Source organism: Magnolia sinica, chromosome 16, assembly GCF_029962835.1.
Source record: "Magnolia sinica isolate HGM2019 chromosome 16, MsV1, whole genome shotgun sequence".
Taxonomy (NCBI): Eukaryota; Viridiplantae; Streptophyta; class Magnoliopsida; order Magnoliales; family Magnoliaceae; genus Magnolia; species Magnolia sinica.
The window spans coordinates 39,628,053-39,645,775 of NC_080588.1; the positions used below are offsets into that span (position 1 = coordinate 39,628,053).

The 17,723-nt window shown below is 39.3% G+C and overlaps 1 protein-coding gene across 19 annotated transcripts in view; it reads right to left on the reverse strand.

Annotated features, from left to right (window-relative positions):
* The window catches only part of LOC131229799 (OVARIAN TUMOR DOMAIN-containing deubiquitinating enzyme 7), a 106,422-nt gene that overhangs the window by 1,509 nt on the left and 87,190 nt on the right, over positions 1–17,723 (reverse strand). For 14 of the 19 annotated variants that reach the window (XM_058225819.1, XM_058225821.1, XM_058225822.1 and 11 more), the window contains 7 exons: positions 16,396–16,457; positions 4,919–5,003; positions 4,642–4,791; positions 4,306–4,426; positions 3,283–3,407; positions 3,096–3,193; positions 34–401 (listed from right to left, as the gene is read on the reverse strand). In XM_058225819.1, coding sequence (XP_058081802.1) covers positions 131–401; positions 3,096–3,193; positions 3,283–3,407; positions 4,306–4,426; positions 4,642–4,791; positions 4,919–5,003; positions 16,396–16,457 — 912 coding nt within the window. In that variant the 3' untranslated portion in view covers positions 34–130. Of the gene's footprint in view, positions 1–33; positions 402–2,664; positions 2,729–3,095; positions 3,194–3,282; positions 3,408–4,305; positions 4,427–4,641; positions 4,792–4,918; positions 5,004–16,395; positions 16,458–16,611; positions 17,005–17,723 lie in introns of those variants that run through there. The other 5 variants (XM_058225825.1, XM_058225824.1, XM_058225831.1 and 2 more) reach the window with 4 other exon arrangements.

Below are 17,723 nucleotides of genomic sequence, written 5' to 3' on the forward strand. Positions count from 1 at the left end.
ATTGACATGAGAAGAGACTGAAGAGGCAATTACCACATGTGCTAACATGGGGGACGTGGGATTCAGGCCAAACATCAGGGTGGGGCCACCATGAACAAACCCGTGGCCAAAAATCAAGAAGGTCAAGTCATCAGGTGGGCAACGCGTGAATGTTGAATATAGATCTTCTGTCATGTTTTTCCCAACCCTCCATGCTTCTCATACACGTGGCCCACCTGATGACTGGGCTGGATTGATTTTTGGAACAGGGCATGTTTACAGCAGCACCCACCTGTTGAATTGCCCAGATCTCATACAGAGTGCCATGTTGGCATGTTTCTACCATCTCCACCCTCCCGTGCGTCACCCTAGCAGTTCTCGTGAATAAAAGCATGTTGGATAGTATCTGTACCACTTCAGTGCTGAATATTGAGAACCATGTTACTAGGGAGTTGGAGGTAATGAAACTATTATTGTAGGCATTTTATAATGGATCCAAAAAGTCTCTAGAAAACTTCTTTTGGACACATTTTAAAATTAAAAACTAAAGAGAAATATCATGTCAAGTTGCGCCATATTGAATTGAACACTCTAGAATCCAAGACGAGTTTCACAGGCATGGTTTACAAATAATTTTCAGATGATTCACTTTTCATGAGGATTATCTGTGTTTAACATAATTCCTACTATATTGCATGTTCTTGAACAAGATTGTCATTATTCATCCATACTTTAGAAATATCTCCCTGCAAGTATTCTAAGAACTTTTCGCCATGGGGACACACAGGCTTTTAGACTAGTTTAATTCCAAATGGAATGCACCCCAAATAGGAGGCTGATCTCTTCAATATATATTTCGAAATTCAAATAAAATGCTACTATCGTCTTTGCTTTTAAGATTAAGTACGAGTCAACTCAATGCACTAATCAATTAATTTTCTTATTGTTTGAAATTGCATTGCATAAATTTTCACAGAAATCCAAATGTATGTTTCTAAAACATAAAACATAGCCAACAATCTGACTGAGAGCCAGTCAAACGTGTGTTTGAGAGCATCTTGGATTGGGAGGGATACCGGAGTTAGATCTATAAAATGATATTAAGGGGTCTGATGTATGGTCTGTTGGGTAGTGGGATACAAAATAAATCGTGTTAGGAACATTTACTGCAAAGTTGTCATCATTACACCTTTTCCCTTCATTTCTATTTTAGCATTGAGAAGGAGGGAAATGTTAATGAGGAAAAAAAAATCCACAATTTATTATATATTTTAATACTAGGGTTTGATTGCTAAAGGACAAAAGAAATGGAAGAAAGGGGGAAATGGTTGCACCTTCGCACAAAATATTTTTGTATCCTGCAACCAGGCAGACCCTTAACCAAGGAACTTACTCAGATGCTTCGACATGTCAGGGTTTCCACTCTATGGGATAGGGATGCCTATAAAATCCATTCAGCATAGGGATTCCCACCAACCCATTGGGACTCGTTCTTGCACTAGATTGTTGAATTCAGGTGAGAAGATCTTTCAATACTTGAAAACCTAACTATCATGAGATATATTTTACCAAAACAAACTCTTGTTTGTGCAGATCATGCTATGCTGAAAGTAAAACAAACTGTCATTCGTGCAGGGGATGCTATGAGGAAAGTGTCCCATGTGCCTGCCCGCCCTCTCTCAGAGACGTCAACGAAAGGAGACTCTACACCTTTCCCATACGTCACACATATGGAGTGATCCAAAAGGGTCATCTGTATAGTAATTTACAATATATTCAAGCTCGCAGGGCCTAGGGTGATGCGTGTGTATCTACCCCACCCAGCAGGTGTGCTCCTCAATGTTAGGCCCTGAGGCCAAAAACCAGCCTGACCCAAACTCAGGCAGAGGTCTCAAATCTGTTGACTGTGCTCTTTTTGTTTGGATAATCAGCTAGCTGACATTCTCAGCAAGGCAACCAATTGTTCTCATCGACGTGATACTTTGAACAAGCTGGCCATGTGCAATATCCATGTTCCAGCTGGGTCCTTACTCTTGCTCGGGTGGTAGACTCTCGGGAGTTTCAACACCCCAGCAAGGGTTCAAGTACCCATAGGTGGTGAAATTCCACTAGGGCGTGAGTGTGTGGGGGTGTGTGTGCGTGGGTTTTTTTTTTTTAAATAATAAATAAATAAATATCCATGTTCCAGCTTGAGTGGGAATGTGAAGAATGTCGTCCCTCCCTCCCGCCCCTCCCTCATACACTCGAGAAGTCTATAAAGACCACTCCTATGTCCATTCTAATTAGCAATAAATATCTACTCCCTCCCTCCCTCTCCATGCACTTGGACAAGGACCAATATCAAGCAAGGTTCTGGTATGAATCATGATGTGCAGAACTTCACATACTTGGAATACTCAAAATTCAGCATGTCATCTGGCTACCTCTAGATAACTCATCCACTTAGACTTTCTCCCAACAATTTGGAGTGGGCTTTTATTTAGTAGTGGATGTAGACAAGTTCTACAATCATCTGCCTACCAGACATCAACCTTCCCAGACTCTTGAAATCAGCCATGACTATGAGAGAGGCACATGTCAGCACCATCCACATGCCAACACAGTCCCACCCAGTATTGAACCCCAGAACAACTATTACATACATGCCTCAAAGGGAAAAACAAGCAAAGTAGGGTGAAGAGGCACTTGCAAGGTGAATCGCTAAGCACAAAACACTCACAGACATGAAAGGTCATGCTTGAGTAGTCGGCTGCACAAAATGGAAGGGAACCCACCAATAAGAAAAGAGAAATAAGCAGTTTTATAGTCTAGTTTGAGCACGATTACATGATTAATGTCTTGTTTATTGTTTAGTTCATTGACCAGAGAATTGTTTGATCCAAACACAATTTCCATAAATCATCTCTCATGTCATTTAGCATTTTGGGCATGGTTCAATCAATTCTATTTTGAATACAAAGAGCAAGTGCACGTTCGCCATAGAATCAAACAGTTAATCGGAGGAGGGGAGTAAATTTTCCTCTAGAAGCTATTCAACCATCTAATTATACACTAAGGAATTTAAAAAAAAATGGAAAACTGTTAAAAATGCCTAAATAAGAATTCAAGAAGTATACATTACAGGCTCCGGAGAGGATTTCCTTGTTCTTGTACCACAACAAGCCTTGTATTTCTTTTTTGAACCGCACGGGCATGCCTTATTTCTAGGGATTTTCTGAAGAAAGAAGAAAAGAAGACAACATTATTACATAGAAATCAACTCAATATGTTAAGGGGCAGAAACAAGGCTGTTTGAAGGTCAACCTTATCATCAGGTTGAGAACTATCATCATCATGAATTTGTAAGTCATCACTAGCTCTATTGGGGTCAGGTATCTTGCTTTGTTGAGGTGCCTCAGGATCTTCATAGTCCCCATTTTCATAATGACCTGGCAATGCTCAGATCTCATTATGACAAGATACCATATCTATGACAAGATGCAAGGGAGATAAGACCATGCATATTAAATTATTCATTGAACACATGATTATTAAGAAGCAGGAACAAGTAATCAAAATGTTTGAGGATACACACCGGAAGTCAAAGATCCAAAATTGTTGATTCTAATGGTAAGAAACTAGCATAGTACAAACAACCATTTACTTGTCTTCGTAATCGAGGAAAAAAAAAAAGGAACTGGAAGCATCCAATGCCTAAATACTCTTGACTCTATTAAAAGAAAAGAAAAGAAAAAAGCCTCAACAAAGGATGTGATTTGGTCATGTTCTTTGACTTCTTCGTTGGAAAGGAGATTAGACACATGGCATGCAATCAAGATGATAAGAGTAAGAGTTTGCTCAGGTGCCAACAAAGAATGGATCTAATTCAATTTTCACCTACAGGCGGACGACCTGTCAGTGCCTGCTGGGAAGTCACTCTAGGGTTCATATCAGGTCCTCGAGAATAAAATTCCAATAAAATAAAATAAAATGGAAATTTAAAAAAAAAAAAAAAAAAAAAAAAAAGTAAAATCAGGAAGGTAAAAAAAAAAAAGGAAGGAAAGTGTCCCTGTTTGTAAAGTTAAGCTGCATGTGCGACTTAGCCATTGCAGCTTTGTATCAGACAACTTGGTCATTACAAGTAAATATAGCTGAGTCATGTTGGGTCAATACAAGCTGCCGGCGGATAGGTCACTTGCATCTGTGGTGAACAATATAGGGTCGACTGAATCAAGTTGTTTCATATCAGCTGAGTCTTTAGCCCATTACAGAACAAGCAACTCTGCTATTAGAAGAAATGAAAATCTGATCTTCATTAACCAAAATTTTACAAATTATTATCCTTACCGTTATTAGCAACATTTTCATCAGGAAACTCATCGTGTTCAACTAAATCTTCATCTGTTCCAACTCCAGCTCTCAGAGTTTCTATTGCAGCATCAATGTCACCATCTAATTCTTGTAAAACCTGTGTTTAATCCATACAAAAGGAAAAAAGAAAGAAAAAACACATTAGGATCATCACAATCTCAATGTAAAATGCAAGGATCTAAGGAAAAAAAACAGAAAATTATAGCTACCTAGTTTTATTCCAATGATTTAAGAAAAATAGAAAATTATAACTACAGTTTTATTCCACAAAGCAACACTGTTACATATAACAATATGAAGGCCATTTCTTACCTGTTCCACTTTGCTCCCATTTTCACATCCAGTTCCAGCCATGACTATTTTAACTGCTGCCGCATCAATCATGTTTTGACTTGAAGTAGCTTTAGATTTGGTAATTGTAACATTTGATTGACGGGGTGTAGCAGAAAGATCAACATCCGCCTTTCATGGGATCAAGAATAGAAGTTATACTGGGTTTTACTCAAACTCGTGCTTCTACACTCGGACCATCTTACAGATTGAATATGATGACAGATCCTTAATATATAAAATCAAGCTAGAGACAAACCTTAATAACAATTTGCCTAGCTGGTCCATTACCAGGATCTTCCTTTAACCGAATGCTATTGTAATGTTCCCCATCATGGTATGATCTGAAAAGCAATTCCAAGTCCATAATTGCTAAATCAAAATATCAAACACCAACAGTCAACTATTACTAGTAGCATCTAGCTTAATAAGCACTGTAACATCACAAATAAAGACAGGTATGGAGAAACCATAAAAATAGACCAAAACAAAGTGACAGTTCCTTAAGAACCTTACCAACTACTTAATGTTGCACTTGTCAAATGTAGTTTACACTACATATAACAAGTAAAGTGCCGACTATGTGGACTCTTGTAAGTAATAATCTGAAAGGCGTACAAACATATACATCGGTCCAATCTCCATTAACAGCTTTTTATGTTCCTGTATTTGCATGCTAATTGTGTAGGGATACTTCCACTCCAAAACAGTGCTCTATTTTTGGCTACAGGAACTGTGGACCACATAATGGAGCCTAGAAGAATATGCACCCAGTCCTCTGCGAGAACCATGTAACTTATCAAGCAATCAGAAAAACATCACTTTGATTTAGCCTATCAGCCTGTTTTCCACTTCCATTCTCGTTTTTTTTTCCTCAGATCAGGGATATTATAGTCACATGAAGAGTAAAGAGAAGGGACGACAGATTCAGGTGTGGGAGCAGGGAAGCATCTATGATGTAGGACTGATGCATAAACTCAAATATTGTGTGAGATCAATCAACAAAAATAACTTAATTAATTAAAAAACACAACTTGCTATCATCATCATAAATACCAAAATCCTAAGAGAAGAACACGCATAATTCTAACCTAGGTTACCAAGCATCATCCTACAAGGCCATTAAATAAGGGAAATTAGGATCTAACGGATGTAGGGACATCTAAATAGCATAGGGTAAAGCCTGTTTCAAAGGAGAAGATCAAATACTACCTAGGGTGAAATTAGGGTTTAAGGAAATTGGGGAAAACTTGGAATTAGGGTTAATGGAGTAAATTGGGTTGAGGGTTAAAAGGTTTAAGTACTAGGATAAGAGAATTAGGGTTTTGGATGGAGGAAATGTAAGGATTTGGGCTTAATTGAAGAATGTGAAGAACTAGGGTTTGGTGATTTGGGGAAATAGGAAAATTTGGGATTTATAGAATTAGGGTTAGGGTTTGGAAAAGAGAGAGTAGGGTTTTGATGCAAGGTTAGAGGAAAGCCAAAGGGAGAAGAGTGTGGCCGTACGGCCAACCTTATAGGTTCACATGTGTGGCCTTACGGTCACACGTGTGGGCTAAATTTGTGAGATTTTGGGTCCTTAGGGTTTGGCTTGTCACTAGATGTATAAAGGATAAGGATCGAAAGAATAGTGATGACTTGGGATGGAGAAGATCGAAGAACTTGAATAATACCTCGATGGTTGATGAATGGATGAGAATGTGGGGGATAGATGGAAGCCTCACACCTCTATTGATGAAGATTAGCTTCAGACCAATTTTCCTTCCAATTCACATGGAAGTCACCTTCAAATCACATGAAGATGGTAGAAGAAGCAAGGAGTCTCTCTCTCTCTCTCTCTCTCTCTCTCTCTCTCAAAAACCAACTGAGAGAGAGGTCCCCTTTTATATAGCTTCAAGAACTTTTCAAAATTACAATTTCAACCATATCTTATGAATTTTGACTAAAATGACCCTAGTCTAATAAAAAATCAACTAAAATCACTCATAAGGTGTCCAAACATAAAGTAATCATAAACTAAATCCTAAAAGATAATAATGTCCAAAATAATGAAGACGATACACGATCAATTGCTCGATCATGTGATTCATGCGATCCAACGACCCGATCGTCACGTCCCTCGAATCTGACGGTACAAATCACTCCCTAAAGCAACTCATGTGCATCTTCCCAGTGTGGTTAGGGGTCTTTAACATGATCATGGGTACTCGCCCAGCCACAGAGAAATCGGTGTGGCCCGCCTCCTCTAATACGTACGCAAAGGTGTACATGAAGTGATGTCCTCATCAATCTGTTTCAAAATGTTAGCAAGTATAAAAGGAAAGGAAGTGGGAGTGGGAGCATGATTTGAAGAGGTAGTGACACCTAATTAGAAGGATCATACAACTAAGAGGGATACTGTGGGCTAAAAAGAAATAAAAAGAAAAGCCCAGAATGACACAGAAGGAAGGGTAAGAACACCAGGGCTTGTTTGGATAGGGAGAATCCAAGAGGGGGAAATGGAAAGAGCAGTTAAAACTAAGATCATGGATTACCTAGTAAAACTATTGGAATTCAATATTCCTTTCATTAGATTGGTTCGTGCAACAATTGTAGTGGAAATGTATTTTTCATCTCCCTCTCAACTATTTGGATTGGCATGCAAAAGTGATGCAGGATGGATGGTCTAACTTAGAATGATGTGTTGAAACTAAATAACAGATTAATTAAAGTAATCAAAACACAATAAAACTACTCTATCACAAAGTTAAGGAATCCAAGTAATAAAACATGTTCCAATTCAAAGCCGTAAACAACTCGTAATGCAAATCTAACAAAATATGAGTGGATTTGGACCTATGGAAGGTAGAACTTCCATTTAGCATAGGAATTATTCCTAATTCAAAGGGATTCACTTGTTTTTAGGGTTTGGCTAAACTAAGTTTAGGTTTAGGGTTTTAAATTTTGGGAATTGGGAATTTAGGTTTAGGAATTGGCGATCTAAGGTTGTGAGAATTAGGTTTTGAGAACTAGGGTTTTGAGGCTTAGGATTGAAGGACAAGGAATAGAGATGAATGAGGGGGATGAAGCAAGGGGGCTGTTTGTATGGATAATCGTACAAGTGTGTCTGTATGGCTGTACGGACACGGGCTTGGGTTGGGGTTGGAAGGGTTAGGGCTTGATTGGGTTGAGGTTTGGATGGATTAGGATTTGATTGGGTTGTGGTTTTGAGGAAGACAAGGAAAATAAAAGAAGAGAAACAAATAGAGAAAGATTGAGGGAAGTAGAGAGAGAAAAGAAAGAAAAGGGAGATAATACCCTTGAAGAAGAAGAGAATAAGAGAGAAAGATAAGTGGAATCACTCCATGGCTTCACACCATCTCCATTCACAGGAGGTTTTCTTGTTGATCAAAAGTAAAAGAGAGAAATTTCATTCAATGCATAATAATACTCCAAGGTTCACACACCCATCCCTTTATAGACTAATTGGGGTTTTTCTACAAAAACACCCTTATGATTCTAAAATATCCAAAATAACCCCTGAATAAACTAAAATAGAAAACAACCCACAAAACAAATAAAATAACTAAATAACCAAACTAATGTCTCGTGATGTCTATGACCATGATGGCCTAATGATCAATGGCTTAGATGATCCAACACTCGAAATACAATGGTCCGATGAAAACGTCCACTCAATCCAACGGTTTAAATGTGTTTAATAAGCTCCTATATGCAGCCCACATGCATCTTCCCAATGTGGGGTCTTCCAACATAGTTATGTGCTCAATTCGGGTCCCATATAATGATCATCCAACCATAGAGAGGCTAGAAGTGGGGCCAAAGATCATTTCCTCCTACAATATACTCTGATTGGTGCTCAGATGTCCTCATCAACTCCCTTTAGGTTGAGAAAAGTTTGCCTCTGGCGAAATAAAGTTGTAATAACGCTCCATGAGATCTGGGTCTAGCTTTTGAAGCTCAGTATCTGTAATCCACACACTATCTAACTCTGGCATGCTCTTCCACTTGACGAGATATTTCTGGTAGCCTCCTTGTCTGGTAGAAACCACTTGTTCATCGAAGATACATTCTGTCTCTTCTCTCTTGGTAGGTATGGATGGTATAGGAGGCAAAGGTTGTGAAGGTTAATCTGGCAAGAGCCATGGGTCATGGAATGGATCGAGATCTGAGTCATTGTGTGGGTCGAGAGAAAGGCTAGTGGGTGGAGATACTAAACCCTTAAAAGATACAGGATCTTTTAAATAGGATATAGAACTAATTCCCATATCACGTGGAAGATCTACAACATACGCAATGGAGCCCAATCTTTTCACTATTTTATAAGGTCTTGCAATACAAGCTTGTAATTTCTTCACGGTCCCTTGCAAAAACCATTCTGGCCTTATCCGAACCATCACATATTCCCCTACTTTAATTTTTTAAACCTGTGATGAGAGTCAACCAATATTTTATACTTTTCATTGTTCACATTAATCTGTTTCTTGATTTCAATATGCAAATCATGAATATGTCGTGAAAATGCATCTATGGACTTTGAAGGTCTGTGGGATATTGACATGGGAATGAGATCTATAGGCTTCCTAGGCTTGTAACCATGAACTACCTGAAAAGGACTCATGTCTATCGACCTATTAACTGAACTATTATATGCAAACTCTACAACTGGTAAAATTGAATCCCATTTCCTAATATGGTCACCCACAAGACATCGCAACAGGTTTCGTAAGCTTCAATTAACCATTTCTATTTGATCGTGAGTTTGGGGATGGTATGCCAACAAGAACTAAAGACTCATACCCATCATATGCCAAAGTGACTTCCAAAAATAACTCGTGAAACTCACTTCTCTATCAAACACAATAGTCTTGGCAATCCATGCAAGTGAACCACCTCTCCAAAGAAAAGCTTGGCAATGTTGGAAGCATCAGATGTTTTGGAACATGAGAGAAAATGGGTCATTTTCGAGAAATGGTCCACCACCATAAAGATGGAATCGTGCTTTCTGATCGTCTTGGGTAGCCCAAGCACGAAATCCATACTGATATCTAGCCATGGAGCATATGGCACTAGCAAAGGCGTATATAATATAGTGTTTTGCCTTTTTTGCTTTGTCAGTTGACAAGTCGTACATTACCCAATAATTATGGAAACGTCTAACTTGAGACTGGGCCAATAAAATCAATCATCGACAAGGACAATAGTCTTGTCTCGATCAAATGATCGGTTACCCCGGCATGAAGCTCCCAAACAAGGAATGCAGAGTATGTGGCCTTTAAATAAAAACTCATCGATCAGGACAAATCCATTAACACTCCTCGACTAATTATCTAAAAGTGATGTGTACACTTTTCCAAAATCTAGACACGTGGAATACTCTCTTTTCAATAATTTGAACCCAATGACTTTCATGCTCATGGATTGGAGTAATGCCACTCTATGACTAAGGGCATCAATAGGTTTATTCTCGACCTCGACCTTGTGTTTCCAAACAAAGGAATACTCCTAGAGAAACTTAACACACTTGGCATGCCTTGGGTTTAATTTCTTTTGGGAGTTGAGGTATTGCAAGGCCTCATGGTCAAAAAATAAGACTCTTACGGTAGTAAATAATGTCGCCAATGTTGTAATGATTGTACTACCGCGTAGAATTCCCTATTTCAGGTGGAATATCGTTGATTCACCTCATTTAACTTCTCACTAAAATAGGCAACATAGTGCCCTTCCTGGCTAATTACTCCACCTAAACCCACTGCAGATGCATCATATGTAACCTTAAAGGCTTTAAAAAAGTCAGGAAGGCGCATGACAGGAGCCTCAATCATCTTGCCCTTAATCTCCTTGAACGCCTTGGAGGCATCATTCCTCTATTTGAACTCTCCCTTTTAAATGCAGTCCGTGATGGGAGCCGTAATAGAACTAAAGCCTCAAATGAACCACATATAAAAAGTGGCTAAGCAGTGAAAGCTACGCACCTCATGAATGGTTTACAGTTCAAGCCAACTTACTATGGCCTTGACTTTCTCAGGATCCGCAGTCATGCCCTCGGATAAAACCAGTGTTTTAAATAGCGGTAGCGTGATGCGTAGCGCTCAGCCCTCTATAGCGTGTAGCGTAAATACGTAGCGTGTAGCGTAAGCTACACGATATTTCTATTTTTTAATTTAAAAATAGGATAAATATAATAAATAGTGGAAAAAAAGGGAAAAAAAATATAAAAATGCCTAAAAGATGATTCATTTATCAATTATAAGCATGTTCAAAAAAGTTATTAGTTATCATTTATCAAAAGCCAATCCACATATATAAGCTAAATCAAATAATTATCACATCAACAACTTCCTAAGTAAACCACTTTAATTAATAATGTCTAATTGAAACCACAAGTCACAATTATGAAAAGAAATAAAAATCCCATGGGTTAAAAGTATCAAGTACAATACAAGTGTCACATTGCTCAACAGTAGAAACAAAGAAAACGTGAAAAAATAATAAAAAAACTAAAATAGTAAAAAAATAGATTGTAGCTTATGCTACGGACGCTACGCGCTACGTAGCTGTAACGTACGCTACGACCCTTGTAGCGTGCGCTACAAGGGATTTACACTATTTGGGACGCTACGTAGCGCTACGGCCATGCTACGCTACGTAACGTACGCTACCGCTACACTACGGGCGCTATTTGAAACACTGGATAAAACAATGAAGCATATGAAGATAACTCTGTCAGACATGAAAGAACACTTCTTTAGGTTAGCATATAAGTAACTTCTTTGTCCTAAGGACCACACAAACTTGCTTCAAATGGTAGAGGTGTAATTCCTTGGAGGTACTATAAATGAGGATGTCGTCAAAGTATACCACCAGGAACTTACCCATAAAGGGCCTCAACGCCTGTGTCATCACTCTCATGAACGTACTCAAAGCGTTGGTCAAGCCCAAATGCATAACTAACCACTCATATAACCCATCCATCGTCTTGAAGGTTGTCTTCCATTCATCTCCTGGGCAAATACGTATTTGATGATACCCACTTTTGAGGTCAATCTTGGAAAAGATCGTGGTATCAGCCATCATATCCAACATATCATCAAGACGCGGTATAGGAAATCGATACTTGACTGTGATCTCGATGTCCAGACTATCCACACACATGTGCTGAGTGCTATCTTTCTTAGTCGTGAGGGCTAGCATAGCACATGGACTCAGACTCTCCTAAATGAACCATTTTCTAAAAAGCTTATCAACTTGTCTCTTCAACTCCGCATGCTTCGCAGGGTTCATTCGGTAGTGAGGAAGGTTTGGTAGAGTCGACTCGGGGACAAGATCTATGGCATGTTGAATGTTTCGCATAGGTGGAAGCTTATCCGGCAAGTCCTCAGGAAAAATGTCGCTAAACTCCTCCAACACCAGATTCACTTCAAGCGGCAACTCTACGCTAACCTTGGGTATGACCTCTCTTGCCACAAGGGCATACACCATCGAATCAGCCTTAGTCTCCCTTTCAAATTCGTTGCCATTTATTATATGGAGATATTTAGGTTGGGATTTCTTCACATCTTTAGGATCACCCTTCTTGAAGTCCTCTTTCTTTTCCGGAGTGCTTTTGGGTGGAAGGGGATTTAGGTTTATCATCTTACCTTCATACATAAATGAACATGTATTCAAACGGCCAAATAGTGTCACATCACGGTCATACAACCAAGTTTTGCCCAAAATGATGTGGCTTATGTCCATATGAAAAACATTACACCATAACATGTCTTTGTAGGAAGTAAACTGAAAGGGAATAAGATACTGCTGGGAAACTGGTATTGAAGATGTATCAACCCAAGAAACTTGTTAGGGTTAAATGTGAGGTACAGGTTTCAAACCCAAATGATATATAGTGCTAGCGGAAACCACGTTGGTGCAACCACCACTATCAATTATCACCTCACAGTTTTTGTCACCATGCTTGATGTAAGTGTAGAAAATTGAATTCCTGCGCTAATCATCACTCTCTGACCTGAGCTAAGGTGCATCTGACAACTGCGAGTGGCACGATCTCAACCTCTTCAACCTCTTCATCATTAGCACCAATTTCGGGCTGATATTCTTCTTCTTCACAATCGCCATGATCATCCGCATCCTCATCCAACTCACCAATCACGAGGGCCTTACTTCGCTCTTTCGTGGTACATTGGTGTGTGAAGTGGCCATATCCTTGGCAGTTGTAACACTACATTTGCTCACCTGCCCTTGAGCTGATACTAGCTAGACCTTTGCTCTTCACATCCCTATTGTTGGATTAAGCATCGGCAGGGGTTTTGGATTGACTCCCAAAATTAGACTTAGCTCCTTGGGGAGTAGCCCTGACATTGGATTCATGGGAGTTGAATTGCCTCATGAATTGCGGTTTCAGATACCGCTCAAGTTTTGGCACCACTCGCTAGGCATGCTGTAGAGTGTTAACATCATGAGGAATGAGCTCATGCTGAAGCTCGGGTCGGAGGCCAATCCTGAAACGGGAAAGGGTCATCAACAGGTCCTCCTTAATGTTACAACGTATCATATATTATCAAACTTGCGATGTACTCATTCATGGGCATTGATCCCTAACGAAATGATTGCCACTAATCTAAGAGATTCTGGCTATAAGAGAGAGGAATGTACTTTTCCTTTAAAATTTCTTTCATCTTGGCCCATAGTGAGACCGGGTCATCTCCAACCCTCTCCATCTCCACTCGACATTTGTCCAAAACAACTTGGCTTAGCCCACCAACTTCATCCTAGTGAATCTCACCTGACGACAATTAGACATATCGTACCACTCAAAATAATGGTCCATGTCCGCAAAACAATCGAAGAAGGCCTTGGGGTCTAAATGACCATCATAACTTGAAGCCTCGACTTTCACGCTTCTCATAACTCACTCATCAGGATTATGGTGGTCTAAACACTATCCACAGGGTGACTGGGTACACACCCCACCACAACCAACTCCTCGGCCGCGACCTTTTCCATGTCCTCTAACTTGACTCCTCGCTTAAGATTAACAATCTTTCCCGTTATCAGGGTTTGCCTGGAGGGAAGCTTCTAACCGGGTCATGCAAGTATGGGTCTCATTCCTGAGGGATGCTGGTTGGTGATTGGTAGTTCTACTTTGGGCCTTGATGGCCGTGAGACGGTTATTGATGGCATTGATAGCCTTGACAAGTTGTTTTAAATTCATGGGGTATAGGCCAAAACCACGCCCAGTATGAGTGGGCATAAACTTAGGATCTAATGGGGACCTTGAGAACTAAAGACTATAGATGCAATGTTATGAAAATGGGAAGATTGTTAATCATAGACACAACAATATATAAACCCTAATCTAAATGCAACACGAAAGTCTTATGCTAGACCTAGGCTCTGATACCAAAATTTGATGTAAGACGGATGGTCTAACATAGAATGATGTGTTGAAACTAAATAACGGAATTCAAGTAACAAAACATAAAATAAAACCACTCTATCACAAAGTTAAGGAATTCAAGTAACAAAACATGCTCCAATTCAAAGTCGTAAACAACCCGCAATGCAAATCTAACAAAATAAGAGTTTATTAAGACCCATGGAAGGTAGAACTTCCATTAAGCATAAGGATTATTCCTAACTTAAAGAGATTCATTTGGTTTTAGGGTTTTGGCTAAACTAGGTTTAGGTTTAGGGTTTTAGATTTTGGGAATTAGGAATTTAGGTTTAGGAATTGGGGACTTAGGGTTATGAGTATTAGGGTTTTGAGAACTAGAGTTTTGAGGATTAGGATTGAAGGGGCATGGAATAGAGATGAATGCGGGGGATGAAGCAAGAGGGCCTCGGAACAAGGGGTTTGTTTGTACGGACAACCGTACACGTGTCCATACGTATGTACGGACACAAGCTTGGGTTGGGATTGGATGGGCTAGGGCTTGATTGGGTTGAGGTATGGATGGATTAGGTTTTGATTGGGGGGTGGTTTTGAGGAAGACAGAAGGAAAATAAAAGAGGAGAGAAATAGAGAGAAATTGAGGGAAGTAGAGAGAGAGAGAGAGGAAAAGAAAAGCGAGATAATACCTTGAAGAAGAAGAGAATAAGAGAGAAAGATAAGCAGAATCACTCCATAGCTTCACACCTTCACAAGAGGTTTTCTTGTTGCTCAAAAGCAAAAGAGAGAAATTCCATTCAATGCATAATAATGCTCCAAGGTTCACATGCCGACCTCTTTATAGACTAATTGGGGTGTTTTTATAAAAACACCTTATGATTCTAAAATATCCAAAATACCACCTGAATCAACTAAAACAGAAAATAACCCACAAAATGAATAACATAACTAAGGAAATAACTAAACTAATGTCTCATGATGTCTACGGCCAAGATGGCCCAATGATCAATGGTCTGGATGGTCCAACGCTTGAAATCCAAAGGTCCGATGAAAGTGTCCACTCAATCCAATGGTCTAAATGTGTTCAGTAAGCTCCTATATGCAACCCACATGCATATTCCCAATGGGGGTCTTCAAAGATGTTTAAACATGCATGTGGGGTCTTCCAACACGGCTACGTACTCGATCTGTCCCATATAATGATCATCCAACCATAGAGATGCTAGAACTGGGGCCAAAGATCTCCTCCTCCTCAGGTACACTCTGACTAGTGCTCGAATGTCCTCATCAAAAAAGTGTGGAAATCCAACCCACAATGCTATGGTGCTCCACACAATCGTGACATATACATACAGAACCAGGCTATGGTGGTCCATAACAATTATGTTTATTTGCCATCCAATCCATTCATCTAGTGTGCCTCATTGGGATGAAAGTAACTACAAAAAAAAAAAATCATTGTATTCCAAAACTCATTTTGGGCCATTCCACGTGAATTTAGAGGTTTTTAAGAATATCTTTATAGTGGCCAACTAGAGTCTTGGATCAACTGTTTTTTTTTTCTTCTTCTTATTATTATTATTATTTTTAAACACGTTTACATGGTTAGTTTGCATTCCCAATCAGGTGAAACAATCCCATAAGGGAAAACCCTTTGAACATACCCTAGAAAAAAGAAAAAGAAAAAAAGAAGCTCATCTTCTTCTCTCCTCTTGGGATCTTTGTGGGGGAAGGTAAGACTAAATCCAGATGTTTGGAACTTGTTCTTTTGCCACATTATCTATTGCAAAGGCATTCAACTGCACAAATCCAATCTAAGGTGGTTTATCCAGAAGGAGCAAGTCCGCACATTGACCAGTATGCAAGAGGGAACCTTCAAAGGGGTTTTAAGTTGGTTTTTTAAGATCACCACATCTTGTTAAGGATAAAAATGTTGCAAAGGAAGCTCAACTACATGATTTAGAGAATGGGGCAACTTAAACAATTAAGATATTGATCACATCCAACCGATGAAAGATTGAACATTGAATCAGATAGCTAACGTTTCAATGTAGCTATATTACATCTATTGATAAAAAGTAACAAGTCTATTAGTTTGGTAATGTCAAGTGTAAAAGTAACCTACATCTCATTTATGGATAAAGCGACCTCCAACTGAAACATAACGAAGTTGCATGAATCAGTTCATTTGGTTTAGTCCAACATAAGAGAAACGTACAATTGCAACCTTCTATATTATAGATCCATGTAATCCTTCATCCCAAACCATAAACAAAAAAAGAAAAAAAAAAAAAAAAAAAAAAAAAAAAGGAAAAAAGGAAGCACATAAGCCTTCAAGTACTTACAAATGGATCATACAAGTTCCACGGCTATCAAAATTTCGTATGTACCAGCGCGGTGACATAACCTGCACCAAGAAAGATTATGAACATAACCCAACTTCTCCTTTGCAAGAGATTGCATATGTCAACCGTTCACACAAGCACAAATCAGTTCCTAATCTGTATTTGCTGTGAACATATATAACGTGCGTGTGTCAGCATAGAGAAAAGCACGGGAACCTCTATGGAGATAGAGACCACTGGCATCTCCATCATCCATGTGGCACAAGTCAAGGGAAGTCGGAGACATTGATCTAGTGGAGCACCAAATGGACAGGCCATGGCCCAAAATCACAGTGATTAAACAATCTTAGCCATCCAGGAGTTGTAATTTTTGTCCATTGACAATTTAATAATCTTGTTCCCTGTAATAATGATTCACTGCAAGAAGATAGTTCTTGCTGCAGACAGCCATTCCAAAATTTCAGAATGTACAATATATTGAACAGAACACAAATTTCAGGCATACAATGAAATAAATAAATAAAACTAATCACCATCACCACAGCATTGTCCAAACTATTTTGATTTTTGAGTAGGCTTTTTTTTTTTTTTTTTTGAAGGATAATGGAATTTTATTAAGGGCTCACTGGAAGAACTGGCAATAATAATAATAAATAAATAAATAAAAAGCAAGGATAGAATGGAAAAAAAAAAGGAGGACAAACAGTCCTACGCAAGAGAAGCCCAATCAGAGATGAGGGTCGAAAGATGGCCTATAACCACTTCGACAAAATAAGAGGAATTTCCAAAGCAGTGACCGTTCCTCTCTGCCCAAACAAGCCATCACACTGCCAGAAGGGAAATGTGCCAACAAACCCCGTCCTTGATAGCCAAACCTCCTCTATGCCAAAGCCAACAAGAGATCCTTAACATCATCCAGCTTTGGCCATGGAGTGAAAGAGGAGATAACATACGACCACAGATTGGAAATGAAGGGACAATAAATGAAGAGGTGATCGATTGTTTCCTCAGCTTGCAGACAAAGGTAGCATCTGTTTGGAATGATGAAAGACCGCTTTTGGAGGTTGTCTATCGTCAGGACTCTCTTCCTTCCCACCAACCAAATAAAGGCCGTTACCTTGGGGGGGATAGCATAGAACCAAAAATGAAATGCATGGCCCCTGTTCTCTTCAGTAGATGGAGGACAAAGAGACTAAAAGAAAGAGCTCACTGAAAAGAGCCCAGAACTATGAGATTTCCAAACCATTATGTCATCCCCGCCTGAAGGAGAAAAGAGATGGAGCTTATCCTGAAGAGCAAGGAATTCTACTATTTCCTAATCTGAGAGA